This window comes from Anolis sagrei, chromosome 3, assembly GCF_037176765.1.
Source record: "Anolis sagrei isolate rAnoSag1 chromosome 3, rAnoSag1.mat, whole genome shotgun sequence".
In the NCBI taxonomy this organism is placed as follows: Eukaryota; Metazoa; Chordata; class Lepidosauria; order Squamata; family Dactyloidae; genus Anolis; species Anolis sagrei.
Genome location: NC_090023.1, coordinates 197977194 through 198005051, shown reverse-complemented (window position 1 = coordinate 198005051; position 27858 = coordinate 197977194). Strand labels below are relative to the sequence as shown.

At 42.5% G+C, this 27858-nt stretch overlaps 1 protein-coding gene across 1 annotated transcript; it reads right to left on the bottom strand.

Annotated features, from left to right (window-relative positions):
* Positions 1-14850: 14850 nt before the first annotated feature.
* NKX1-2 (NK1 homeobox 2) lies at positions 14851-26981 on the bottom strand. Its single transcript, XM_060768598.2, has 2 exons — positions 26460-26981; positions 14851-16632 (listed from the first exon to the last, which is right to left on the bottom strand). The coding sequence occupies exons 1-2, from the start codon at positions 26644-26646 to the stop codon at positions 15959-15961; spliced, it is 861 nt and encodes a 286-aa protein (XP_060624581.2). The 5' UTR covers positions 26647-26981; the 3' UTR covers positions 14851-15958.
* Positions 26982-27858: the final 877 nt, after the last annotated feature.

The window sequence follows — 27858 nt, the reverse complement described above, 5'->3', positions numbered from 1 at the left end:
ATGCATTGCTTATTTAAAAATAGTTCCTTATCTCTTCTGGCTAACCTCTGGAATTGCGCATTTAACTGGGCATATCTCCCCTTATCCCTGTTTCCTTTTGCTTTCCTCCTTTCTTGGGCTACTTCCAGTGTCTCAGCAGACAACCATTTTGCCTTCTTGGTTTTCTTTTTCTTTGGGACGTACTTTGTTGCCGCCTCCTGAACAATGTCGCGGACTTCTGTCCATAGTTCTTCTGGGACTCTGTTTACTAAATCTAGTCCTTCAAATCTGTTCTTCACTTCCACTGTATATTCGCTAGGAATGTTAGTGAGATCATATCTAACTGGTCTGTGTATTTTCCCTGATCTCTTTAGTTTTATTCTAAATTGGGCAATAAGAAGTTCGTGATCTGAGCTACAGTCAGCCCCAGGTCTTGTTTTCACCGACTGGATGGATGTCCGCCACCTTTGGCTGCAAAGGATGTAGTCAATCTGATTTCGGTGTTGACCATCTGGTGAGGTCCATGTATAAAGCCGTCTTTTAGGTTGTTGGAAGAGAGTATTCGTTATACACAGCGAGTTTTCCTGGCAGAATTCTATCAGCCTGCGTCCCGCTTCATTTTGTTCTCCCAGACCATGCTTGCCTGTGATCCCAGTTGTCATTTGACTTCCCACCTTGGCATTCCAGTCTCCTGTAATGAAAATAATGTCTCTTTTTGGTGTATTATCCAGTAGTTCCTGCAGATCCTCATAGAACTGATCTACTTCTGCTTCTTCAGCAGCTGTGGTTGGGGCGTATATTTGGATCACTGTGATGTTGAAAGGCTTTCCTTGCACTCGAATTGAGATCATTCTGTCATTTTTTGGGTTGTATCCAAGCACCGCTTTAGCGAATTTCTTATTAATTATGAAGGCTACTCCATTTCTTCGATGTTCCTCTTGTCCGCAGTAGTAGATCTGGTGGTCATCTGATGTGAAGTGGCCCATTCCAGTCCATTTCAGTTCGCTGACCCCCAGAATGTCTATCTTTAGTCTTGACATCTCACCAATAACAACATCCAATTTGCCCTGGCTCATAGATCTTACATTCCAGGTTCCTATGGTGTGTTGATCTTTAGAGCATCGGATTCGTCGTTCGCCTCCAGTACCGTCGGCCGCTAGCCTTCCTTTCGGCTTTGAGCTAGCTGCGTCATCACATCTGGGGCTAGTTGAACTTATCCTCTGCTCCTCCCCAGTAGCATTTTGGCCATCTTCCGACCTGGGAGTCCCATCTTCCAATGGCATACCGACATATCTCTGGTTGTACTGGTCCATTTAGTTTTCTTGGCAAGGATACTGGGGTGGTTTGCCGTTGCCTTCCCCAGGGATCACGCTTGGTCTGACCTCTCTGCCACGACCGTCCCGTCTTGGGTGGCCCTTCACGGTTTCGCTCATGACATCATTGAGGTGCTCAAGCTCCAGCGCCCCGACAAGGCGGTGATCCTTTGCTGGAGATCCTTTGCTCGTTGATTGTAGGTGAACTATAAATCCCAACAACTACAACTCCCAAATGACAAAATCATAAATTTTTGAGTGATGGTCACTCCTTGTTGTGAGACGTTTTGTTGCCAAATTTGGTGTGATTTCGTTCATTGGTTCTTTTGTTTTTAAGGTACTCATTATGCACAGAGCATTTTTATATGTATAGAAGATAGATAGATTGTCAACATTTCATATTGCCCATATCAGTGGGAAGGGAAAAATGCCTCAGCCGATTCTTTGAAGGAGCTCTTCTTGGTGCTGAATGTGATCCCACAACTGCATCATGGCCCCTTTCACACTGCTGTGTAAAATCCACACTGAACTAGGTTATATGGCAATGTGGACTCAGATAACCCAGTACAAAGCAGATATTGTGCATTATCAGCCTTGATATTCAGGGCGTACTTCCAGATAGGCCCTATATCCCAGCATCCGATCCTAGTTTTTTTGATTATCCCAGATTATCTGGCAGACTCATGCTCCCCCTCTATTCTGCCTTGGTTAGACCACACCTGGAATACTGCGTCCAATTCTGGGCACCACAATTCAAGAGAGATATTGACAAGCTGGAATGATCAAGGGTCTGGAGAACAAGCCCTATGAGGAGCGGCTTAAAGAGCTAGGCATATTTAGTCTGAATAAGAGAAGGCTGAGAGGAGACATAATAGCCATGTATGAATATGTGAGAGGAAGTCATAGGGGGGAGGGAGCAAGCTTGTTTTCTGCTGCTCTGGAGACTAGGACGCGGAACAATGGCTTCAAACTACAAGAAAGGAGATTCCATCTGAACATTAGGAAGAACTTCCTGACTGTGAGAGCTGTTCAACAGTGGAACTCTCTGCCCCAGAGTGTGGTGGAGGCTCCGTCTTTGGAAGCTTTTTAACAGAGGCTGGATGGCCATCTGTCAGGGGTGCTTTAAATGCCATTTTCCTGCTTCTTGGCAGGGGGTTGGACTCGATGGCCCATGAGATCTCTTCTAACTCTATGATTCTATATAATCCAGTTTAAAGCAGAAAACCTGGGATCAGATCCTGGAATATAGGGCCTGTTTAGAAGGGCCCTGGGTTATGTGCCTGTGTGGAAGATCCCTTTCACACCCTTTGAAATTCTGGCTTATGGTGTATCTACATCTCGCCTGGGCAAACTTGGGCCCTCCATGTGTTTTGGACTTCAACTCCCACAATTCCTAACAGCCTCAGACCCCTTTCTTTCCCTCCTCAGCCGCTTAAACCACTTAAGGAGGGGGCCTGAGGCTGTTAGGAATTGTGGGAGTTGAAGTCCAAAACACCTGGAGGGCCCAAGTTTGCCCATGCCTGATCTCCACCATGGATGCAGTGCAGTTTGGCACCACTTTAACCACCATGGCTTAATGCTATGGAATAAAGGGAGCTGTAGCTTGGTGAAGCCCCAGCACTCTTTGGCAGGGAAGGCCTTATCACCCCCATGAGTCCATAGCTTTGAACCATGGCAGTAAAAGCGGTGCCAAACTGTATTAATTCAACAGTGTAGATGCATATCACTATGCAAATCACTATACTGGTTTAAGTGATCACACATCGGACACTTCCCAAGTGTCTCAGATAGTGTGATTTATCAGCGAATAATGCGCGCAGATCTAAGCAGGGTGGCCTTTTGCAGCTTACAGATGGCAATTTTGTCAGCGCCAATAGTTTTTAAGTGCTGGCCAATGTCTTTAGGCACTGCACTCAGTGTGCCAATCACCATAAGGACCATCTTTACTGGCTTGTGCCAGAGTCTTTGCAGTTCTATCTTTAAATCCTCGTACGTGTAAGCCTTTTCAGTTGCTTCTCATCAATTCTGCTGTCACCCGGGATTGCAACATCGACGATCCATACTTCGTTTTTTTTCCACGATTGTGAGGTCAGGAGTATTATTGTTATTATTATGTTTATGTTTATGTTTATGTTTATTTATACCCCACTTTTTCTCTCCATAAGGATACCCAATGTAGTCTTACTCCCCACTGATATATTGAATGGAATTTACCCTCAAAACAGTTGCCACTTTTAGAGCTATATTTTTTCCCAGAAAACTGTCAATGTTTCCTGCTGCTTCCTAAGTTTGTAAATCTGAAACTAGTTTTCCTGAACTGTTTTGCTTACTTTGCTTTTCAGTCAAAGTTCCCAGTCTGGTTTGGTGAACAAGGCTTTGCAGTAGTATATACCCACTTGCACTTTTCCACATGTCAAGTAAACAGAAAGAAAATGACAAGATTTGGTTGCATATGTATTCAGCCTTTTTTGCTGTGACACAAGTATTGATGTCACCAAAATGCTCCTGAACCCAAAAAAGTAGTTAAATGAGCCCTAAACACACAACAAAAGTCACAATGGGGTTGCTTAAATGCAAGAACCTGCAGGACTTGGGATTTTGGTTGGGAACATCTGGCAAAATCTGGATGCTATTGTTCACCAACAGGACCTGTCCAATTGGACCAAAATGAGCAAAAGATTGCAAGATCCAAGAAGAATAGCATCTGCAATGACTCCCAACAGTGCTTTTAATCAAATATTTTCTCAATTGATCAAATGATAGAGACAGATGGGTCTGTAATTGGGTTTACCTTCTAGGGTCCCTTCCACACAGCTGTATAAAATCCCACATTATCTGATATAAACTGGGTTATATGGCAGTGTGGACTTAGACATCCAGTTCAAAGCAGATATTGTGGATTATCTGCCTTGATATTCGGGGTTATATGGCTGTGTGGAAGGGCCCTAGGACCAGTATCACACCAGAGCTGAAAGAGTCAGCAAAGAGTATGCATCCTATCTGAAATTTTGCAGATTTCTTGGGCTTGTAGTTTAATGGAGGGATGCATACTCTTTCAGCTCTAATGTGATAATTCTGAAAAGCATATACCTTTTATTGCTGGGGATAGATAGCAAGTATGTTGTTTCTGTACTTTCCAAATTTATCTGTCTTTCCACTGTCCACTGTAGCAAAAAGTGTATCTGACTAGATGGCTCTTTGATCCAAAATCTCAAGGATCTTGCATTCTTAACCTGAAGCTAGTCCCAACAGGATGATCCACATTTCCAGTAAGTAAGGTTGACCAGTGAAATAAGAGACAAGACTTCTGCTCACCTTTATGGTGGTGTAGAAAAGGGTATATTCATAGATGTTGTTTGCCACTTGCTGAAATTTCTTCCTCTAGACAACTACTCACTGTCCCCTGCCATGCATTGCTGTGGCCCAATCTGTGTATATGTGTTTTATGTGTGTATATATGTGTATATGTGTGCATGTATTTGCATATATTTTATATATTTGTGTTTGCATATATGTGTGGGGGGGGGGGGGTTGAGCATGTGTTGTAATGTAATTATTGTTTTTTGGCTTTTTAAGTCTCTTCTGCTGTATTTTTCAGTGTTTTTATGAGTGATGGTCACTCATTTGCCTGATAGGTGTATTGTGTCCAAATTTGGTGTCAATTCGTCCAGTGGTTTTTGAGTTATGTTAATCCAAAAAATGAACATTACATTTTTATTTATATAGACTAGCAGTCCCCTGCCACATGTTGCTGTGGCCCAGTCTGGTGATCTTGAAAATAAAGTAATGAGAAAGTGTTGGTTTCAAATATATGTAATTTCTTTATGCTTGTGGGTAAACAATATTTCTTGCTGTTTCTTTGTCAGTGTTGATGTGAAGATTGTCTGGTTTGCCTACTCTGGAACATGCAACATATAATTGTCCTTGTTGGGGGTCCCTTTCAAATCTATGATACTATATCTGTGTGTGTGTGAATCATATATATCTATGGCTGGATGGCTCTTGGTCACAAGGGCTATGATTTCTTGCCCTGGTGAAGGGAGTTGGACTGGATGGCCTTAAGTATTTTCTGTTGGTCATGGGGGTTCTGTGTGGGAAGTTTACCCCAGTTCTGTCATTGGTGGGGTTCAGAATGCTCTTTGATTGTAGGTGAACTATAAATCCCAGCAACTACAACTCCCAAATGTCAAGATCTGTTTCTCCCAAACTCCATCTGTGTTCATATTTGGGCAAATGGAATATCTGTGCCAAGTTTGGTCCAAATCCATCATTGTTTTGTGTTGTTCATGGGAGTCCTGTGTGCCACATTTGGCTCAATTCCATCATTGGTGGAGTTCAGAATGCTCTTTGATTGTAGGTTAGCTATAAATCCCAGCAACTACAACTCCCAAATAACAAAATCAATTTTTTGAGTGATGGTCACTCCTTGGGTTAGTAGGTGTCTTGTGTCCAAATTTGGTGTCAATTCGTCCAGTGGTTTTTGAGCTATGTTAATCCCACAAACTAACATTACATTTTTATTTATATAGATCAGAGTAACAGCTAAGATACTCCTGCCTCTTATTTCACTTGGCAACCCTACCAGGAAGGGTGTGCATTGGTCCAAGGGGAGTTTCTTCAGTTCCCCATTCCAAATTCCTCTTCTATCATTGGATTGGCTAGAATTTCACAAATGCTCCTCTCCCTTCTGATTTAGGCTGTCAAGCAGAACAACTGCAAAAAACAATTTGTGCTGTCTCAGTCATGTGAGGAAATAGAGTAGAGAGGCATTGACCTTCAAGTAAATCTGCTGCTCTAACCAAACATCTCCAGATGTTGGCCATCTGATTCAAATGTTACTCTGTGTATCAAATATTAATCTTCACTTCCAGTGCTGTCCAAGTGAAGAACAAATTGTCATGATCTAGTCACCTAGGTATGTGGACAGTGCTCCACAGCTTCATGCAGCTTGGTCCTAGAGATGGTAGGGTATACCTTGAGAGAAAAATCACCACTTTTTGCTGGGTGCTAGAAAATAAAATCCAAAAATAGAACATTGCTTTTCACAAGCAAAGAGAATGTCAGCATTCATTAATGAGTTAACAAAGTCATACCTCTATATCTATAGTAAAAATGGGCAGGTGTGACTAGTCAGATGTTTCTGGATTACAGATCCCTTAATCCTTCACCGTTGCATATATTGGGTAGAGTTGATGGGATTTATAGGTCAAAATAATTGAGAGGGCCACACTTGCTTCATGCAGCTTGGTGATACACATCTACACATGTACCTCATATTTAAAATCTATGTATTAATTTTATGTTGTGGATTTGGCTGATCTGAGCCTCAGGTTTACTTTCATGTAAAACATAGTTGCAGTCATAATGTCTCATTGAACATTGATATGAAACCAATGACTTTTTCATACAAGGCTGATAAACCAGAGTTGCTACAGGATAAAAGTAAAGCACCTTTGACTGGGATTTATCTCAAAAAAATGTGGCTCTACTGTAGAGTTACACTGCGCTCAAATTGTGATTGGATTGCCTCTTTTTACTGATTGAGGGGGGAGCCAATGAATCCAATATCACTGTTGTTCTATCTCTATTTCCTGTTGCAGTCCTGCAGGAAATATTAATAAAAATGGCAATACTGTAAGACTGAGCAGTTTCAGTAAAATAGAAAAGCATGGCAATTTTTTGGGTGGCGTGATTGTAATAACTGTTTTTAAATTGTATTGTTTACGAGTGGGTTTTAATTTAAATTTTATTGTAATATCGATGTTTAATTTTATTCTTTATGTCTAAACATTATTTTATGTTTATGTTTTAATTTGGTTAGGTTAATTTATAGTTATATATTATTGTCTAGCTATTGTGCTCTGGTTTTCACATGTATGTATAGCATTGAATTTTGCCTTTATAATGTTGGAAACCACTTTGAGTTTCCTCAAGGGGAGAAAAGTGGTATATAAATGTAATAAATAATTAATAAATAAATAATAGCATGCCTGTACTGGATAGGGTCAGCACAGGTAGGAGCAGGCTATGCAGATAGGTCATGGGTTTTTGCATCACCTTGAAAATATAATGTATTAAAATAATCATTCCAATAATGATACCTTTCTGTTTGCATAAGCAATGTGATTGCCTTGAGACAACTGTCTGGTGTGATAAAGTCCCAAGGCACAATAATATCTGCCAATCGATAAGTAAAATGCTAATAAGATGATCATAAAAAAATATTTTATTTCCTCCTTTTAGTTTCCATACTTTCTTCTTCTTGCTATCACTTCTCATACAATGTTGGTCTCGTTTGCCATATTTTTCATTTCATAGTGTCCTCTCTTTACTTTTGTAACCTTACCTTCTAGACCCTGTCCTTAAGTGCCTTCTGCCAACCTGGAACTGTTTCTTCTTCCAGACGTGAGTTATAAATCTGTTGATAAATCTATCTTACTCCACCCTCTTCAATGGAAATGCTTCTGAAATACTTTGTGATAAAGAAGTCCTCAATTAACCTTCTGTCTGGAATATAATACTATGAGGCCTTCTGTTGAACCAAATTAACAGCACACCATTGTACACATATATTCAGATGTTTTGTTCCACTGTGGTCAAGTGGGGTTGCTTTTTGGTATGTGAGGTTTTTTGGGGGTGGTGAGGTAGTTTGTTTGTAATGGAAACTATCACTCTGTGATAGAGCGCCAATTTGTTTGTTTTTTTAAAAGAAGATTCCTGGTACAAGTTCTGGCATTTTCTGGCAGAACCAGGAAGAGTGAAATCCTGGAAAGCCAGTGCAAATCAACAGCAGCATGTTAGGTCACTCCAAAATGTGGCTGCATAAAAGTAATTCCAACGTTTATGGGCTTATTCCTGCACACAAAGATGTGGAGTGCTTCTTTAGAGTATTTAAGGTCTTTTATCAAGAGAGTTCCCCTATAGTTCTCTACTTCACATTCAAGAAGATGAGTTCATGTTCTCCAACTGTTGCAAAACAGTCAGAACTATGAAAAAGTAAATTTTGCACTACAGAATCCCCTTTGGCCATGCTGGCACATGCCCCCACTATCCCCCAGTTCGCCAGGAACAATCCCAACCAACTCTCTGTTGCTCTACTTTTTCGGCTCCTTTTAAAATACCCAGTTTCTCTTTCCCTCTTTCCCTTCTCATCCTGAAAATGGAATTCGAAGTACACTCAACAGGAGGGAAAGAAGAGAATATAAGAGGATGTGGTATAATCTTGCACTTCCCAGTACAATCAAGCAAAAGCAACATGCTGCAGTCTTTTATAGCATGTGTAATCTCATTAGTAGCATTTGCCATCTTACTCCCATCTGATGTTGCTTAATCTGGAAGAACCCACAGACTACATAGCATACAATGTCGTAAAAGAAAAAAATTACATTTTCCTATCAACAAAAACATTATTATCTGAATACTGAGGAAAACGTGGTTTTTGTTTTGTTGAGATACCAACATGAAGTCACTTCTGGTCGCTTCTGGTGTGACAGAATCAGTTGTCTACAAAGACGTTGCCTAGGGGATGCCCGGATGTGTTGCAATCCTGCGGGGAGGCATCTCTCATGTCTACAAAGTGGAGTGCACGACATGCGAGTGTGGAGCAGAGCAAACCACAGAGCACTTACTACAATGCAGCCTGAGCCCTGCCACATGCACAATTGAGGACCTTCTTATAGCAACACCAGAGGCACTCCAAGTGGCCAGCTACTGGTCAAAGGACATTTAGTATAATGCCAAGTGTCTAAACTTTGTGTTTTTAAAATACATTACAACTGTACCCTCTATTTGCTTCTAACATGATAAATAAATAAAAATACCAACATGAAAAAAAACCTGTATCTTTAATTGTACATCCCAGTGCTCTGTAGAAAGATGTTTGCAATAATAATAATAAAAAACATCATTAGTCATTACAAAATAATGGAAAATAACAAGGCTCAGGACAACCGGAGAGATTTGTCAAATGTTTAAAATTTCAGCAGCCTTAGCAAGATATTCAGTGAATTTTGTGGAAGTAATACTATGATATGCATCTCTTGCATATGTGACACTCACTAATATGTTAGCTACTGTGTGTAATAGCTAGTAAAATAGAAAATATGAAATAAACAACAGAACTTAATTCATGCATTAAAGGCATGTAAGTCACCAGAATACAGAGCAAAGGTAAGTATTGTAAATCAGCCTTAAGCACCATATAAACATGTCTTTTGAGCTGAACCTTCAGATAAGTATGTATGAACATTCTCAATCAGCATTTGTGAAAATATCCCATAGGTCAGCTCAGACTGGCCTCTATGGGAGGTTGGTTCTGTAATGAGGTGTCAGGAATTTGTTCCTTATCTAAGGTCTGACCTCTGGTATGTTGTTAACTATATGGTTAAATATGTAATCGTATCTATTTGTTGAAACACAGTGAGAGAGCATGTCAGCCATGCTGGAACTGTTCCAGGCTGAAAGAACTATGAATGATCTGTATTATCTTGGATACTATAAAATAAGATATATTTTAAGCAACATTAGTCTTTCGCCATCCTTGAAATCATGCACTGGGGAAATGCTCTTTCTTCATCTCCCCTGCCATCCAGCTCTTTCAAAGAGAAGAAAACACTTCAAGGAGAATAGAATGAAAAAGAGCAGAAAAGTTCAATGTGTTGCCAAAGGTTTTCATGGCAAGAATCACTGAGTTGCTGTGAGTTTTCTGGGCTGTATGGCCATGTTCCAGAAGCATTCTCTCCTGGCATTTTGTCCCCATCTGTGGCAGGCATCCTCAGATGTTGAGAGGTCTGTTGGAAACTAGACAGGGGTATTCCAGACAAGAATCTATTAGGGCCAGCTAACACCTCCCAACAAAGGATCCCCCCAGACAGCAACCAGTCAGGCTTTGAAGCTGCAAGGCCATTCAATGCTAATCAAGGTGGCCAATTGCAATATTCACACTTGCCTCAAACAGACAAGAGTTCTTTCTCTCACTCTGGACATTCCACAGATATATAAATCTCACTTGCCTAGTTTCCAACAAATCTCACAACCTCTGAGGATGCCTGCCATAGATGTGGGTGAAATGTCAGGAGAGAATGCTTCTGGAACATGGCCATACAGCCCAGAAAACTCACAGCAACCCATGAGCAGAAAAGCTTACATATTATCCTATCAGTTACAGAAAACAGTGGAAAGGGCTTTTGTGTGATGGCATTTTTATGCTGCTTCCACCACAACAAACCCAGCTCAATAAGTATATTATTTACATACACTGCCCCGTGTTTTCACTTAAGCCAGTTCAAATCCTGGCAATGGTTAATGCTGGAACAGAGACAGACCAGGTTAAGTATTGTTTATACTGATGATGTGAAGCAAAGCTTTGAAGTAACAAGTTACTTTTTGAAACCATCACCTAGGTTAGATTTTTAAAAACTTCTTTCGGGTGTCTGATTCCAGTAAGAATTCCAGTGTATTTCAGGGTATGATAAAGCCCCATTGTCCATAGCAATGTTTGCACATGCAGAACCAAGAGCATTCCTTAATACTCTTAATTCCATAGTACACAACCAGAAAAAAGTCCTAACTTGAAGTAGAATATTTGTTTTACGTGGTTATTGGCCAATTCTCTCCCTCCCCCCCCCTTTTTTTTTTCAAATAAGCCTCTGGTGGTGCAATGAGTTAAACCCTTGTGCTGGCTGATAGGCATGGTTAGGTTCAGTTGGAATCTTCATAATTCGGAATAAATTCGGAAAATTTCCTTTTTGAAGCAATTTTGAAGCTTTTAAGGAAACTGAAAGTCCCTTTGCCCTTCCGAAGCTTTTTCCACCATTTCTCTTACGAATCAGTAAGTGAGTCAGAAATGATTCAGCTTTCCCCCTGCTTCTGTTCCCTGGCCTCAGTTCAAGCCAGAGAAGCATTTGAAACCAGTGTGGATTGATTCCCTTCCTTTCCTTTCTCTCCTGTGTCAGTTTAAACCGGTGTGGATGGATTATCTTCCTTTCCTTTCCCTCCCACGTCAGTTAAACCGGTGTAGATGGATTCCCTTCCTTTCCTTTCCCTCCCAAATCAGTTTAAACTGGTGTGGATGGATTCCCTTCCTTTCCTTTCCCTCCCGCTTCAGTCTTAAGCTAGAGAAGTGGTTTTAACCAGAGTGGATGGATTTCTTCTCTTTGCTTCCCCCCTCCCTTTCTGGAGTAAAACAACTACTTTCAAAATAAAGACCACCCAGTGAAACAGGAAATAATACTTTGAAACCATTAACAAAGGATTCAGAAGTCTCAGACGTTTAGCCAAGTTTTGAACTTTTTTTCTGTGAAAATCGGAATTGACTTTAGATCTGAACCACCAGCGCCCCCTATATCCGAAATGAGTTTTGAACCATTTTTTTTATCAAGCAAGCCTACTGGCTGAACTGCTGACTGAAAGGTTGGTGGTTCAGATCCAGAGAGCAGGGTGAGCTCCCATCTGTCAGCTCCAGCTTACCACGCAGGAACATGAGAGAGGCCTCCCACAGGATGATAACACATTTGGACATCCCCTGGACAATGTCCTTGCAGACAGCCAATTCTCTCAAACCAGAAGTGACTTGCAATGTCTCAAGTCGCTCCTGACATGGAAAAAATACATTTTGAAAAGAATTGTTGGGGCAGTTCTCCTCTAGATCTTTTTGTCCACCATTAGGTGCACTCAGAGAAACCGTATAGTGTTTTAAACAATATTGTAGGTCTAGTTCTGTTGGGATTCCACATCAAAAGATTATTCTTGGAACTAAAATGTCCCTTCTATCTGGATGTCGGTTAACAACTGCATAAGAAAATCGTATTTCAAGAGCAAAATGAGTAGTCGGAACAAAGCTACTCTACTAGTATAGTGATTAACATTTTCTAGTTACTTTAAAAAGATGCTTTGAAATGGCATTTTATAGTCATTTGAGAAAATTTTATCAGTTTTTTGTCCCCTTTCATGTTAGGATTTTAATTTTCAAAAGAAGAAACAATAGAACAAATTGGTTTTGAAGCTTCATAGCATATTACAACAATGTATGACTTTTAGAAACACTGTGACACATAATAGGACCACATTAGTTACAAAGCTAACTTTGCAGGCCTTGGTATCAAGCCTCGAAGAAGCTATTTCCTCCTTCCTCCTTATGAGAGTCTTGTTTTCTGTCCCTGACAGAAAAAAAAAACACTGAATCACTGGGATTTACAGACTGAATCTATAGGATTTACAGACTGTTTTTTCCTGCAGTTGCTTATGTCCTAGTTTCTCTCTCATCTCACTCATCATATAATCTAGTTCCACCGGAGCCCCCAGTGGCGCAAAGAGTTAAAACCTTGTGCTGGCTGAACTGCTGACCATAAGGTGGGCGGTTTGAATCTAGGGAGTGGGGTGAGCTCTCGCCTGTCAGCTCCAGCTTCTCATGTGGGGAGAAGCCTTTCATAGAATGGTAAAACATCAGGGCATTCCCTGGCAACATCCTTGAAGACGACCAATTCTCTCACTTGATGTCAGTTTAAAAAAGGAAATAACAAACTTTGAAGTGGCCGAAGATAAGCCATTCTTAAAGATTAATAGTAACAATATTTCTATAAGAACTAAGAGTTAACTGTGGCACCAACAAGACGATACTGTGTAACTGTGTTGTGTGAACCTGAGTAATCTTTAAATAAATATTTTTCTGTTCAGTTTAAATACTAGAACTGGTGTCTAATTATTAAGGAAAAGATTTTCCTCAGAAGAAGGCAGCTGAAGATATTAGAAGAAAGGATTCTGGTTGGGGTAATGAGTTACTCCTTTTAAAAAGTGCCTCAAGTAAAAACATTTTAAAAGTCAAGCCTCAGCAACTCGCACCACCGTCTTAGTCTCCTCATCACCGTGGTTTTATATATATGTCATTCGTTTGTCTCCTTTTACAATTGGTGGCAGCGGTGGGATAGAAAAATAAGATCCCTCCTGCCACACGACAGTTTCAAGAGCTCTACATATTAACTGGTGGCTGCAGGTGGGATACAAAATTAAGATCTATCCTGCCACACGACGGATTAGAGTGCGCTTCACCCACCAAACCCTTCCAGTACTTTCTGTTGGTCATGGGAGTTCTGTGTGCCAAGTTTGATTCAATTCCATCGTCGGTGGGGTTTAGAATGCTCTAAACCCCACCAATGATTGAAAGTCCCATATCTTTAGATATCCCATAAAGAAATCTGTGGTGTTTCACACCATTCATCAAAACATCCGGGCATCCCCTGGGAAACATCCTTGCAGACAGCCAATTCTCTCACACCAGAAGCAACTTGCAGTCTCTCATCGCTCCTGTCATGGAAAAAAATCCTTAATATTTAACTGATCTTTATGTTGTTTATGCTGCCCCCTGGTGGCTCTAAACCAATCCCATGGGAACATTCACTTTAAAGGACCCCCCGGTTGCGCAGTGGGTTAAAGCCCTGTGCCAGCAGGACTGAAGACTGACAGGTCACAGGTTTGAATCCGAGAGAGAGTGGATGGGCTCCCTCTATCAGCTCCAGCTCCTCATGCAGGGACATGAGAGAAGCCTCCCACAAGGATGATAAAACATCAAAACATCCGGGTGTTCCCTGCGCAACGTCCTTGCAGACGGCCAATTCTCTCACACCAGAAGTGACTTGCAATTTCTCAAGTCACTTCTGACATGACAAAAAATTCACTTTAAAATACAAAATGGTATGTGCATTTTATTAAAATGCTACCTCCATTTTGTTGACAATTTCAGCTACCTTGGCAGCCACCTCTCAACATTGACACTGAAATACAATACCGTCTGTGAGTGCAGCATTTTTCTGAATGAAGCAGGGCGTGTTTGAGGATTGGGGCATCCAAAAGGAGACCAAGATGTTTGTTTATAAAGCTATTGTCCTCCCAACCCTGTTATGTGCCTGTCACACTGAACTCCTGGAATGATTCCATCAGCTGAAAAATCCTGTAAATCTCTTGAGTGAGAGGACAGGTGGACAAATGTCAATATGCTGGAAGAAGCAAAGTACTGAAGTGATGCTCCTACGCCATCATCTCCGCTGGGCAGGCCACATTGTCCGAATAACCAATCACAATCTCCCAAAGCAGTTACTATACTTCCAACTCAAGAACAGAAAACGGAATGTTGGTGGACAGGAAAAGAGATTTAAAGATTAGCTTAAAGCAAACCTTAAAAACTGTGGCACAGACACCAAGAACTGGGAAACCCTGGCCCTTGAGCGCTCTAGCTGGAGGTCAGCTGTGACCAGCAGTGCTGTGGAACTTGAAGAGGCACGAACGGAGGAAGAAAGGGAGAAGCGTGCCAAGAGGAAGGCATGTCAAGCCAATCCTGACTGGGGCTGCTTTCCATCTGGAAACCGATGCCCTCATTGTGGAAGAACATACGGATCAAGAATAGGGCTCCACAGTCCCCTGGGAAGTCCCCACCGCGAAGACACTACACTTGGAAGACCGTTGTACTCAGACAATGAGGGATCGCCTAAGTAAGTAATATGTTGTTAGTGCTGCCCCCTGGTGGTTCCAAACCCATCCCATGAGAACATTTATTTTAAAATACACAATGGTATGCACATTTTATTAAAATGCTATCTCCATTTCCAATCTGCAATTTGCATATGTCACTATTACACACATCCTTCCTTCCCATCTCGGGAGAGAATTTAATGGTCACAGGAAGATCATGCAGCATGGGTCGCAATATGATAGTCTGGTCCCTCGACTAGCAAATTCAACAAGGGTAGAAATGTTATTAAGTTGATTCAACATCTCCAGGCAGTTGAAGGGAGTGAAATTACAGGAAGGATTACAAGGAGAATCAGATTTATCTGCCTTGGCTGACTGATAAATCCACAACATCTGTGTCTTTTTTTTTTCATTCTGTGTACAGTAAGCATCAGTTATATAAATACAAAATACTGTATAGTAGTTTTGTGTAAAAAGGAGGAGATAAATCCATATACTTGCATTAATGTTCCTTCAGCTTCCAAAGGGATTTCACACACTTGAGTGACTTGGTGGAGCTTTTTCTTTTGCTTTGGGAAAAGGTTAGGAATTTTTTTTACTACAATTTACACATTCTCTTTTTTCCACCGAACGGAAGACTGAAAACACACCCAATGGGGGCAATGGTTGCTGGTTGCTAGTAGGGCATGCCGACGGTGGAGTAGAGACAGAGAAGGTCTTCTAGTGTATTATAGCTCAAGCATCCTTTATCCCGAAATCCAAAATACTCCAAAATTGTCCATGTGTGTGGCAGAGATAGTGACACCTATGCTTTCTTGATGGTACACAAACTTGGTTTCGTTTACATCAATATTAAAAAATATTGTATAAAATGGTCTGTAGATGAAACAGATGAATTTCATGTTTAGACTCTGGTTCCATCTCCAAGATTTAGATATACGAAGGTATAAGCAAATATAGGTATTTCTGAAAATCCAAAACCCTTCTAGTTCCAAGCATTTTGGATAAAGGACACTCAGTGTTTCTGTTCTTTGCTTGCTTGAAGAAGCATGGCCCGTCTTCATCACCATACAAATGCAGATATTCCAAAATCCAAAACACTTCTGGTCCCAAGCGTTTGGGATACTCATCCTGTATTTCTGTCCTTTGCTGGCATGGACAAGCATGGCCCCTTCTCCACTCCACCACAGAGAAAGGGGCTCCCTCTATAGGTGTGGGGTATAGAAGGGGGTCAGATATGTGGGGCTGAGGAAGGAAGGGAAGGGTCCCCCTCCTGCCCCAAGGGGAAGAGGTGCTGCGGATGGAAAGAGAACATTGTTTGGTGCATATGAAGGGAAAGTCTGGAAAGCCAAGGTGTTGGGGCCTGGTGGGCCTGGGCTGCCACTTCCTCTGCTTATTCCTCCTCCAGTGGTCCCTGCATTGCTCCCTGGCTGCCCGGTGCCATCAAGGCCAGGGTTCTGCTTCTTCCACTTGGTTCTCCGGTTCTGGAACCAGATTTTCACCTGCGTTTCGGTCAGGCTGAGGGAGAGGGCCAGGTTGAGGCGCTCGCACACTGACAGGTATCGTGTGGCCCTGAACTTGTTCTCCAAGGCCACCAGCTGCTCATAGGTGAAGGCTGTCCGGGCCCGGCGGGGCTTGGCACAACTGGACTCTGCTCGACGGCGCTTGGATGATGACGAGGAGGAGGAAGGAGATGAGGAAGATGGCCGAGGAGGAGAACTGGGCTCCTCCAAATCTGAGGACGGCAAGGAAGAAGAAGGGAAGTCAAGTGAGGTGGGGCCAGGCCCTGCTGAGGTGGCTAAGTGTCTCTTTTCCTGGTCGTCATGGTCCTCTTGCTCCAAGGCATCAAGGGCCACTTCATTCTCTCTGCCGCTGGCATCTATGGGACACAAAAGAGTCCAGTGAAGCTGCCGGCAATCTGCATCCCCCCAAAGCTGCATGTACACTGTCAAATTAATGTAAGGCCCCTTCTATCTTGCCATATAAAATCCACATCCAGTTCAAAGAAGATAGTGTGTTTACCCTATCTGCCCTAGGTTGACACCACTTCAACTGCCATAGCTGAATGCTATGAAGTCATGAGAGTTGTAGTTTGATGAGACACCAACACTCTTTGGAAGAGAAGGCTAAATACCTTGCAAAAGCCCAACCCCCATGATTCCACAGCATTGAGCCACTATCTTCCTGGGAGCTGTAAACTACCAAACTACAACTCCCAGGATTCCATATCCTCCAGCCAGTGAAGTCGAAGTAGAATCAAACTGCATTAACTCTACAGCAGACATGCACCCAATGCATCTAAACAATGGTATTAGTCTTCAGCCTACAATACAATACAAAACTTTATTTCGGTCACTGATCTGCACAAATTAGTCCTCAGCCTATGAATTAAAGTTAATTCCATCTAAGTTAATCAATGTTATTCTTTTAAAAAATTATGGCTGCATCTGCACTGCCAAATAATAGTCCGAATTGCATTGTATGGTCAGTTTAGACCCATATATTGGAATTTTAACTAGATTGTATGGATCTATACTGACCATATGATGCAGTTCAAACTGCATTATTTTGCAGTGTAGATCCAGGAAGGGATCATTCAAATAATTACGTTTTTTTTGTTTCTGTCCAGGAAAATGTAGCATATGTGGAGAGAAAAAGCAGGGTATAAATAAACATAATATTAATAACAAAAAAAACCCCCAACAACATGTGTGTCTCCCAGAAATCTGCCCTGCCCTTTCAATGTGTGTCTGTGTTCCGTCTGTGTCCCGTGTATGTATATATGCCTATGTGTGTATATTCGGAAGAAGAACATGGATTTCTAGAAAAGCATGAACCCAACTTCTTTCAATTTTCAGTGTGCGACATTTGGCTTTTAGTAATATAAAAAGGAGGGGATTATTTATTTATTTATTTGTTTGTTTGTTTGTTTAAAACTTTTAGATCCCGATCTTCTCTACCACCGCAGAGGGACTCAGACCGGCTGGGATCTATTAAGACTTATTAAGCTCCCACAGAATCATTCTATTAGTCATTTTTGACATATTCTCCATAGCAGAACTGGCCTTTGCAGCCTATCAAGAAGGGGATATTGTTGTCATTGCTATTTGCATGATTGATTAGGCATCCCAAAATATTACAATAGATATTGTTGCCTCAACAACTATGTTCTGACTGCAAAGCTCTCTTCTCCTCAAGCACTCCTACAACAGCAGGGGAATTCCAGACAAGAATCATTCAGGGCCAGCTAACACCTCCCAACAAAGGATTCCCCCAGGCAGGCTTTATTTCTTGAAGTATGGACTGGTTGGATCTTCTCGTTGTCCAAGGCACTCTCAGCACTTTCCTCCAACACCACAGTTCAAAAGCATCTGTCTTCCTTCGCTCAGCCTTTCCTAAGGTCCAGCTCTCACATCCATAGGTGACCATAGGGAATACCATTGCTTTAACTATGCGGATCTTTGTTGCCAGTGTGATGAATTAGTCCATACATCAGGAAACAAAGCCCGACTGCTCATTGGAGGGAAGGATAGTAGAGGCCAAGATGAAGTACTTTGGCCACATCATGAGAAGAAAGGAAAGCTTAGAGAAGGCAGTGATGCTGGGGAAAATGGAAGGAAAAAGGAAGAGGGGCCGACCAAGGGTGAGATGTATGGATGGCATCCTTGAAGTGACTGGACTGACCTTGAAGGAGCTGGGGGTGGTGACAACCTACAGGGAGCTCTGGCGTGGGCTGGTCCATGAGGTCACGAAGAGTCGGAAACGACTGAACGAATGAACAACAACAATAAGCAGAAAAATAACACTAGATGCCAAAAGTTAAAGTATGGTAGGCTGTGTTGAATAATATGTATCTGCTGTAAAATAAAAAATGTGTAACAAATGTATGGAACCATGATAAAATAATAAAAAATATTTTTAAAAATAAAATAAAAATAAAGCTCGACTGCTCATTGGAGGGAAGGATAACAGAGGCCAAGATGAAGTACTTTGGCCACATCATGAGAAGACAGAAAAGCTTAGAGAAGACAATGATGCTGGGGGAAATGGAAGGAAAAAGGAAGAGGGGCCGAGCAAGGGCAAGATAGATGGATGGATGTGTATGAGATTTATTTTAATTGCTTTGTATTAGTATTTGTATTTTGTTTCATTTTGTAATTGGTATTGCTTGTATTGATGTATTGTGGGCTCGGCCTCATGTAAGCCGCACCGAGTCCCTTGGGAGATGGTAGCGGAGTATAAATAAAGTATTATTATTATTATTATTATTATTATTATTATTATTATGGCATCCTTGAAGTGACTGGCTTGACCTTGAAGGAGCTGGGGGTGGCCACGGCCGACAGGGAACTCTGGCGTGGGCTGGTTCATGAGGTCACAAAGAGTCAGAAGCGACTGAAGGAATGAACAACATAATGCAGTTTGGAACTACATTGTAGGGTCAGGGTAGACTCACATAATGCAGTTCAAACTGTATTCTAAGTCTAGGCTGGCCGTGGGCAGTGTAGATGTGGGCCTCATTCGAGGGCAAGATTCAAAAGGAAGGAGCTGGTCTCTGGAAAAGTTTCTTCGGGAGTTATATTTTGATGCTTTTCCAGGCTTGCTTCTCCTCCTCCCTCCCTCCCCCTCCCCTCCCCTCTCTTCCTTTTCCCATCTTCTCCTTCCCCGTCCGCCCTAATAGAGTTTCAGATTTGTGAAGGGGCGGATCGATAGATGTCATCTATTAAAGGTAAGTTTTAATCGAAGGATATTAGGATCAGGCCGAGGCGGGGGAGGCGGGGGAAGGGGCCCCGCGGCGTGGCGTGGCCGCCTGCAAGCTGCGGAAGGGAGATAGGCGGGCCGGGCTAATGGGATATCGATCACGCAGCCCCGAGCGGGAGCATCCTCCTCTCGCCGGGGACAGCGCAGAAGGGACAATTACCGCGCGCCTCCTTCGGCCAGATGTCAATCAAGGCCGGGCGCCGAGGCGGAGCTTGCCGAAGACCCGCCGCTAGGGGGACCCTCGCCTCCTCCTCCTCCTCCTTCCCCCACCCACGAAAAGAAGAAGTCTTAAAGGGACAGCACACCAAAAGAAACTTTTGGACTGCTTCTTCTTCGAGGATATTATCGACGCTATAGATTGAATGCAAGCGGACGCTAGTTTCACTGCTGTGGCTCAATTTGATGAGGCCCCAGCATCCTTTAGCAGGAAGGGGTTTTTTTTGTTTTTGGGTTATTGTAGGTTTTTTCGGTCTATATGGCCATGTTCTAGAGGCATTCTCTCCTGACGTTTCTCCTGCATCTATGGCAAGCATCCTCAGAGGTAGTGAGGTCTGTTGGAACTAGGAAAATGGGTTTATATATCTGTGGAATGATATATAAGGTGGGACAAAGAACTCTTGTCTGTTGGAGCTAGGTGTGAATGTTTCAACTGACCACCTTGATTAGCATTTGATGGCCTCGCAGAGCCTGGGGCAATCTTTTGTTGAGAGGTGATTAGATGTCCCTGATTGTTTTCCCTCTGTTGTTTTTTTGGTTTTTTGTTTTTTTCGTGTCAGGAGCAATTTGAAAAACTGCAAGTTGCTCCTGGCATGAGAGAATTGACCGTCTGCAGGGACATTGCCCAGGGGACATTGCTCGGATGATTTGATGTGTTACCATCCTTGTGGGACACTTCTCTCATGTTCCTGCATTGGAGCTGGAGCTGACCGAGGGAGCTCATCCACCTTCTCCCCGGTTTCTAATCTGCGACCTGTCGTTCTTCGATCCTGCTGATTCTATGATTCTAAGAGGCCTCTGCATCAGACCAAACTTTCACTCAATTTCTCTGTTTGCTCTGGGAAATTCACAAGAAACGCTAACGGTTGGACTGACAGGAAACAATCAGGGCCAGCTAACAGCTCCCAACAAAGGATTCCCCCAGATAGGAAGCAGCCAGGCTTTGAAGCTGCAGGGCCATTCAAGGTGGCCAAGAAGGCTTCTCTCATGTCCCTGCATCGGAGCTGGAGCTGATAGAGGGAGCTCATCCATGCTCTCCCCAAATTTGAACCTGCGACCTGTCGGTCTTCAGTTCTGCTGGCACAAGGGTTTAACCCATTGCTCCACCGGGAGCTCCTAGGCAAGGGTAAAGACCTTGCAAAACTACAACGCCCTAGCATTGAGCCAAATCACTTAAAGTTATGTCAAAATGCATTAAATCCACAGTATAGAGCAGTTCGAAAACATGCAAATGTGAGTAGATCAATAGGTACCTCTCTGGTGGGAAGGTAACGGCGCTCCATGCGGTCATGCTGGCCACATGACCTTGGAGGTGTCTACAGACAACGCCGGCTCTTCGGCTTAGAAATGGAAATGAGCACCACACCCCAGAGTTGGACACGGCTGGACTTAATATCAGGGGGAAACCTTTACCTTTACCTTTATAGAGCTACCCTGAAGACCTCCCAAGTTGGATCTATACTGCCCTATATCCCAGGATCTGCTTTTAACCGGTTTATATGGCAGTGTGGACTCAAATAGTCAGTTCAAAGCAGATATTGTGAAATGTTCTGTCTTGATATTCTTTGTTATATGGCTGTGTGGAAGGGCCCTTAATCTTTTTTTCTTTCATTTCTATAGCCCCTTCTACACAACTGTATAAAATTCAGATTATCTTATTCGAACCGAATGATATGGCAATGTGGATTCATATAATCCAGTTCAAAGCAGATAATGTGGACTACAAGAAAGGAGATTCCATCTGAATATTAGGAAGAACTTCCTGACTGTGAAAGCTGTTCAGCAGTGGAACTTTCTGCCCCGGAGTGTGGTGGAGGCTTTTTCTTTGGAAGCTTTTAAACAGAGGCTGGATGGTCATCTGTCGGGGGTGCTTTGAATGCAATTTTCCTGCTTCTTGGCAGGGGGTTGGACTGGATGGCCCTTGAGGTCTCTTCCAACTCTATGATTCTATAATATGGCAGTGTGGATAAATAGATAATCTTGGGTCAGATGCTGGGGTATAGGGCTGTGTAGATCCAGCCCCAGTTTTAGGCCCCTTCTACTCTGCCATATAATCCAGATTATCAAAGTAGACAATCTGCATTATTTTTAACTTGATTATGTGAGTCTACATTACCAGATAATCCAGTACAAAGCAAATAATCTTGATTTTATGTCAGTGTAGAAGGGGCCTCAGTCAAGCTGTGTAGACAGGCTCTTATTTATCAACAATTTAAGACATTATTTCATTCTGAAGTAAAATGACCTGGGGCCTTACTCAAACATGAAGTGAAAATAAGCACCTTCTTAGAACTTCAAGGAAGGGGTAACAACAGGGATTTTAGGGCCCTTCCACACAGCCCTATATCCCAGGATATCAAGGCAGAAAATCCCACAATATCTGCTTTGAAGTCGGTTATCTGAGTCCACTTTCAGATAATGTGGGATTTTCTGCCTTGATATTCTGGGATTTAAGGCTGTGTGGAAGGGTCCATAGATTGCATCTCCAATATAGGATTAATATAGGCTGGATCTATATTGCCATATTATCCAGTATCTGATCCCAGATTTACTATGTCATTGGATCGAATGAGACTTGAGCATCCATGGCTGGATCTACACTGCCCTATATCCCAGGATCTGACCCCAGATTATCCACTTTGAAATGGATTACATAAATCTACACCAGGGGTCCCCAAACTAAGGGCCGGGGCCGGATATGGCCCTCTGAGGTCATTTATCTGGCCCTCACTCAGGGTCAACCTAAGTCTGAAATGACTTGAAAGCACACAACAACAACAACAACAATCCTGTTTCATCAGCCAAAAGCAAGACCACATTTCCCATTGAAGACCACATTTCCCAAGACCCCAATGAGAGTCCTGGAGCCAATCCCCAGCTAATACAAAGCTCCCTCAACAGCCCTATCACACTAGAAGACTACAGCCCCTTCTACTCTGCCATATAATCCAAATTATCAAATCAGATAATCCACAGGCCCTTCCACACAGCCATATAACCCAGAATATAAAGGCAGAAAACCCCACAATATCTGCTTTGAACTGGGTTATCTATATCTACCCTGCCATATATTCCAATTCAAATCAAATAATGTGGTATTTTATTTAGCTGTGTGGAAGGAGTCCCGATTATCTGTTTTATCTGGATTATATGAGTCTACATGGCCAAATAATCCAGTTCAAAGCCGATAATAATCTGAATTTTCGATGGTAGTGTAGATCCAGCCTGTGAGGGAGCCTCACGCCTTTGTGAAGAACCGGACAGGAAGCATTTAAAAGTTTTCGACTGTATCTATGCTGTAAAATAAACGTGGTTTGACACAACTTTTAACTGCCATGGTTCCATTTATTTATTTGTTTGTTTGTTTGTTTACTATATTTATATACCATCCCTCTCAGCCCACAGGGGACTCGGGATGGTTTACAGTTGGTACCAAGACCATAAAATACAATATCAATATAATTGTATAAATCCAAGGAGGTTGTAGTATTAGATGTGAGTTTCCCAGGCTGTATGGCCATATTCCAGAAGCATTCTCTCCTGACGTTTCGCCCACATCTGTGGCAGGAACATAGCCATACAGCCCGGAAAACTCACAGCAACCCAGTGATTCCAGCCATGAAAGCTTTTGACAACACATATCTTCAGTCTTCTTTGCCAAAGACTGTGATGTCTCACCAAATTACAAATCCTAGGATACCATAGCATTGAGCCATGACAGTTAAAATGATGCTGAACTACATTCATTCTACAATGTAGATGCAAACTTCCTCCGGGCTTTTGAACATCTTTCTGCACTCTTGAAGATACGAAGTCCCAATGTCAAACTCTGGGTGCATCTAAACTGGAGAATTGATGCAGTTTGACACCACTTTAACTGCCATGTCTCAATGTCACAGAATCATGGGAGTTGTAATATGCTGAAACGCTAGCACACTGTGACAGAGGAGGTTCAACACCTTATAAATCTACAACTCTCACCATTCCATAGCATTGAGCCATGGCAAGTTCTAAGGGTGTCAAAACTGCATTAATTCTACAATATAGATGTACCCTACAATGGAGGCACCCCGAGACTCCTTTGTAGTAGAGGCGATGTTTACTAAATAATAACTATATTTGGGTGCTGTTTTCAGTGGTTCTTAGGGCCCTTCCACACAGCCATATAACCCAGAATATCAAGACAGAAAATCCCACAATATCTTCTATTGAACTAGGTTATCTGAATCTACACTGCCATATATCTCAGTTCAAAGCAGGAAATGTGGGATTTTATTCAGCTGTGTGGAAGGGGCCTCAAATGTTTCCTACCTTCAGTTTCAATGCAGTGTAATTTCTTGCCTTATTTGGTAAAAACCTTACAGTCTAAATTAACAAAAATCCAGCTAACAATGGCCCCTTCTACACTCCCATAAAATCCAGATGATTGCATCAAATAATTCACATTGCTGTGAACTGTATTATATGAGTCTACAGTGCCATATAATCCAGTTCAAAGCAGATACTCTGGATTGCATATGGCATCATAGAAGGGGCCAATGTCGAATCCCTAAAATTGGGTCATAAATCTCAAGCTGGCTCTACACTGCCCTATTATTATTATTATTATTATTATTATTACTATTATTATTAATGGATTTAAAGATCAAAATGCAAAGACTCTGGCAAAAGCCAGTAAAGGTGGTCCCAGTGGTGATCGGCACACTGGGTGCAGTGCCTAAAGACCTTGGCCTGCACTTAAACACAATCGGCACTGACAAAATTACCATGTCAGCTGCAAAAGGCCACCCTACTAGGATCTGCACACATCATTTGCGACACATCACGCAGTCCTAGACACTTGGGAAGTGTCCGACGTGTGATCCAATACAACAGCCAGCAGAGTGGTCTTGTTTGCTGTGTACTAATCTTATTGTGTTTCAAATAATAGTAATAATAATAATAATATTATTATTATTATTATTATTATTTTATATACTGCCTTATCTCTCCAAAGGGACTCAGATTATATAACCCTCAAAGCAAATAATCCTGATTTTCTGCTTTGAACTGGATTATATGAGTCTACACTGCCATACAATCCAGCTCAAAGCAGATAATCTGGATTGTATATGACAGTGTAGAAGAGGCCATTGTCTAACCTTTAAAATTAGGTCACAAATTTCAGGCTGGCTCCACACTGCCATTATTATTATTATTATTATTATTATTATTTATATACTACCCTATCTCCCTAAAGGGACTCCGATTATAAAACCCAGATTATCAAAGCAAATCATCCTGATTATCTGCTTTGAACTGAACTATATGAATCTACACTGCCATATAATCCAGCTCAAAGCAGATAATCTGGATTGTATATGGCAGTGTAGAGCCAGCCTCAATTTTAGAAAGTCACCAAACACTTGGCTGAGAAGGGATAACCCATTATTTCCCTCCTTCATACCATCCAGTTTGCAAAACAAAGATACTTTTTTTAAAAGTATCACCAACCTGCATCTTTGGACCTTTCCACAAAGTCATATAACCCTGAATATCAAGGCAGAAAATCCCACTATATCTGCTTTGAACTGGGTTATCTGAGGGCCCTTCAACACAGTCCTATATTCTAGAATATCAAGGAAGAAAATCCCACTATATCTGCTTTGAACTGGGTTATCTGAAGGCCCATCCACACGGCCCTATATCCCAAAATAGCAAGGCAGAAAATCCCACAATGTCTGCTTTGAATTGGGTTATCTGAGTCCACACTGCCATCTATTCCAGGTCAAAGCAGATATTGTGGGATTTTCTGCCTTGATATTCTGGGATATAGGGCTGTGTGGAAGGGTCCTGAGTCCACACTGCCCTATATTCCAGTTCAAAGCAGAGAATGTGATATTTTATATTCAGCAGCGTACTTTTGCTAACTTTCTGCTGGAAGTTATTGAGCACCTGTCTTTTTAAAAAACCTACAATATTATATTTTGGAAGCATCATTTGGGGCTTGCAAGGAATGAATTAACGGCTCCAATATGTTTAGGTCTTGAAAGTTTGGGATCAAGGACTCAATTGGATATAAAGAGCCCTACCACACAGCCCTATATCCCAGAAAATCCCACATTATCTGCTTTGAACTGAGTTATCTAAGTCTACACTCAGATAATGTGGGACTTTCTACCTTGATATTCTGGGATATAGGACTGTGTGGAAGGGCAGAAAGAAAGAAAGAAAGAAAGAAAGAAAGAAAGAAAGAAAGAAAAAAGAAAGAAAGAAGGAAGGAAGGAAAGAAGGAAGGAGGGAGGGAGGGAGGGAGGGAGGGAGGGAGGGAGGAAGGAAGGAAGGAAAGAAAGAAGGAAGGAAGGAAGGAAGGAAGGAAAGGAAGGAAGGAAGGAAAGAAGAAAGGAAGGGAAGGAAGGAAAGAAAGAAAGTAGGAAGGAAGGAAAAAGGGAAGGAAGGGAAGAAAGAAAGAAAGAAAGAAAGAAGAAGAGGAAGGAAGGAAGGAAGAAGGAAGGAAGGAAGGAAGGAAGGAAGGAAGGAAGGAAGGAAGGAAGGGAAGAAAGAAAGAAAGAAAGAAAGAAAGAAAGAAGGAGGAAGGATGGAAAGAAGGAAGGAAGGGAAGGAAAGAAGGAAGGGAAGGAAGGAAAGAAAGAAAAGAAAGAATGAAATCCCCCTGGCCTTAGACTGGATCCTATCTTCCTCTCCCCAAAAAGCGCCCCCCCCCCCCCCAATCCCTAACCTTAACCCTACCTTGGGACTCTTCGGGCTTCCTTCCGGGTCTGCTTTCCAGGAGTCCAACTCTTCCCCAACTTTTCTCCTTCTCAGGGATGCTCTTCCTCCTGGTGAACTTCTGGGGATCCAGGATGTCTAAGATGGAGAAGGAGATCTTGGTGTGGATGGGGGGTCCTTTCCCCCCGCTTTCCTGGCAGTCCGGCATCCCCCTCCAACGCCGCTGCCTCCTCCTCTTCCTAATCCCAGTAGATCTCCAACGGGGATCCACAAGGTCTGCTGCAGGTGAAGGCGAAACAGATATTGCGCTCCTGAAGGCGCACAGCCAGATCCCAGAGAGAGGCTGCTGTCCATAGAGAGGATGGACGTCTAAGAAGTAAAAGGGGGATTCTCCAAAGGGTGGGAGGAGGAGGAAGAAGAGGAGGAGGAAGAAGAAGAAGAGGAGGAGGAGCAGAAGGAGGAGGATCCCCGTTTGACAAGAGAAAAAAGGTCTGCGATTGGAAAAAAAGGAGGCTGGATAGCCGCCTCCGCCTGGCACTTTCCTTCAACTATAGATTGCGAGTGTTTTCACCCTCCTCTCTGGCCAAACACGTGGAGGAGGAGAACTATCTTTCATCCACACCAAGAATGAATACAAGCTTGATTCCGTGGCTATATGGACTCATAGGAGTTGCAGTTTTACAAAAAGTCTTTGCCCCCTCTCCTGCTTCATATTCCACAGTGTTTGAGTCCTGGCTGCCCAAATTGCATTGATTCTGGGTTGCTGTGAGTTTTCCGAACTGTCTGACCATATTCCAGAAGCATTCTCTCCTGACGTTTCACCCACATCTATGGCAGGCATCCTCAGAGGTTGGGAGGTCTGTTGGAAACCAGAAAAGGGAGGGAAGGGAAGGGAAGGGAAGGGAAGGGAAGGGAAGGGAAGGGAAGGGAAGGGAAGGGAAGGGAAGGGAAGGGAAGGGAAGGGAAGGGAAGGGAAGGGAAGGGAAGGGAAGGGAAGGGAAGGGAAGGGAAGGGAAGGGAAGGGAAGGGAAGGGAAGGGAAGGGAAGGAAGGAAGGCTAATCAAGGTGGCCAATTGCAATATTCACACTCGCCTCAAGCATACAAGAGTTCTTTCTCCCACCTTGGACATTCCACAGATATATAAACCATATATCTGTGGAATGTCCAAGGTGGGAGAAAGAACTCAAGGTGGCCAATTGCAATATTCACACTCGCCTCAAGCATACAAGAGTTCTTTCTCCCACCTTGGACATTCCACAGATATATGGTTTATATATCTGTGGAATGTCCAAGGTGGGAGAAAGAACTCTTGTATGCTTGAGGCGAGTGTGAATATTGCAATTGGCCACCTTGATTAGCACTGAATGGCCTTGCAGCTTCAAAACCTAGCTGCTTCCTTCCTGGGGGAATCCTTCATTG

Excerpts from the sequence above, each read along its gene's own strand:
- NKX1-2 (XM_060768598.2), bottom strand. The coding sequence starts at position 26,646 with ATGCCGGACTGCCAGGAAAGCGGGGGGAAAGGACCCCCCATCCACACC. Across the intron at positions 16,633-26,459 it reads GAAGCCCGAAGAGTCCCAAG|ATGCCAGCGGCAGAGAGAAT; the intron begins GTAGGGTTAAGG and ends TGTGTCCCATAG.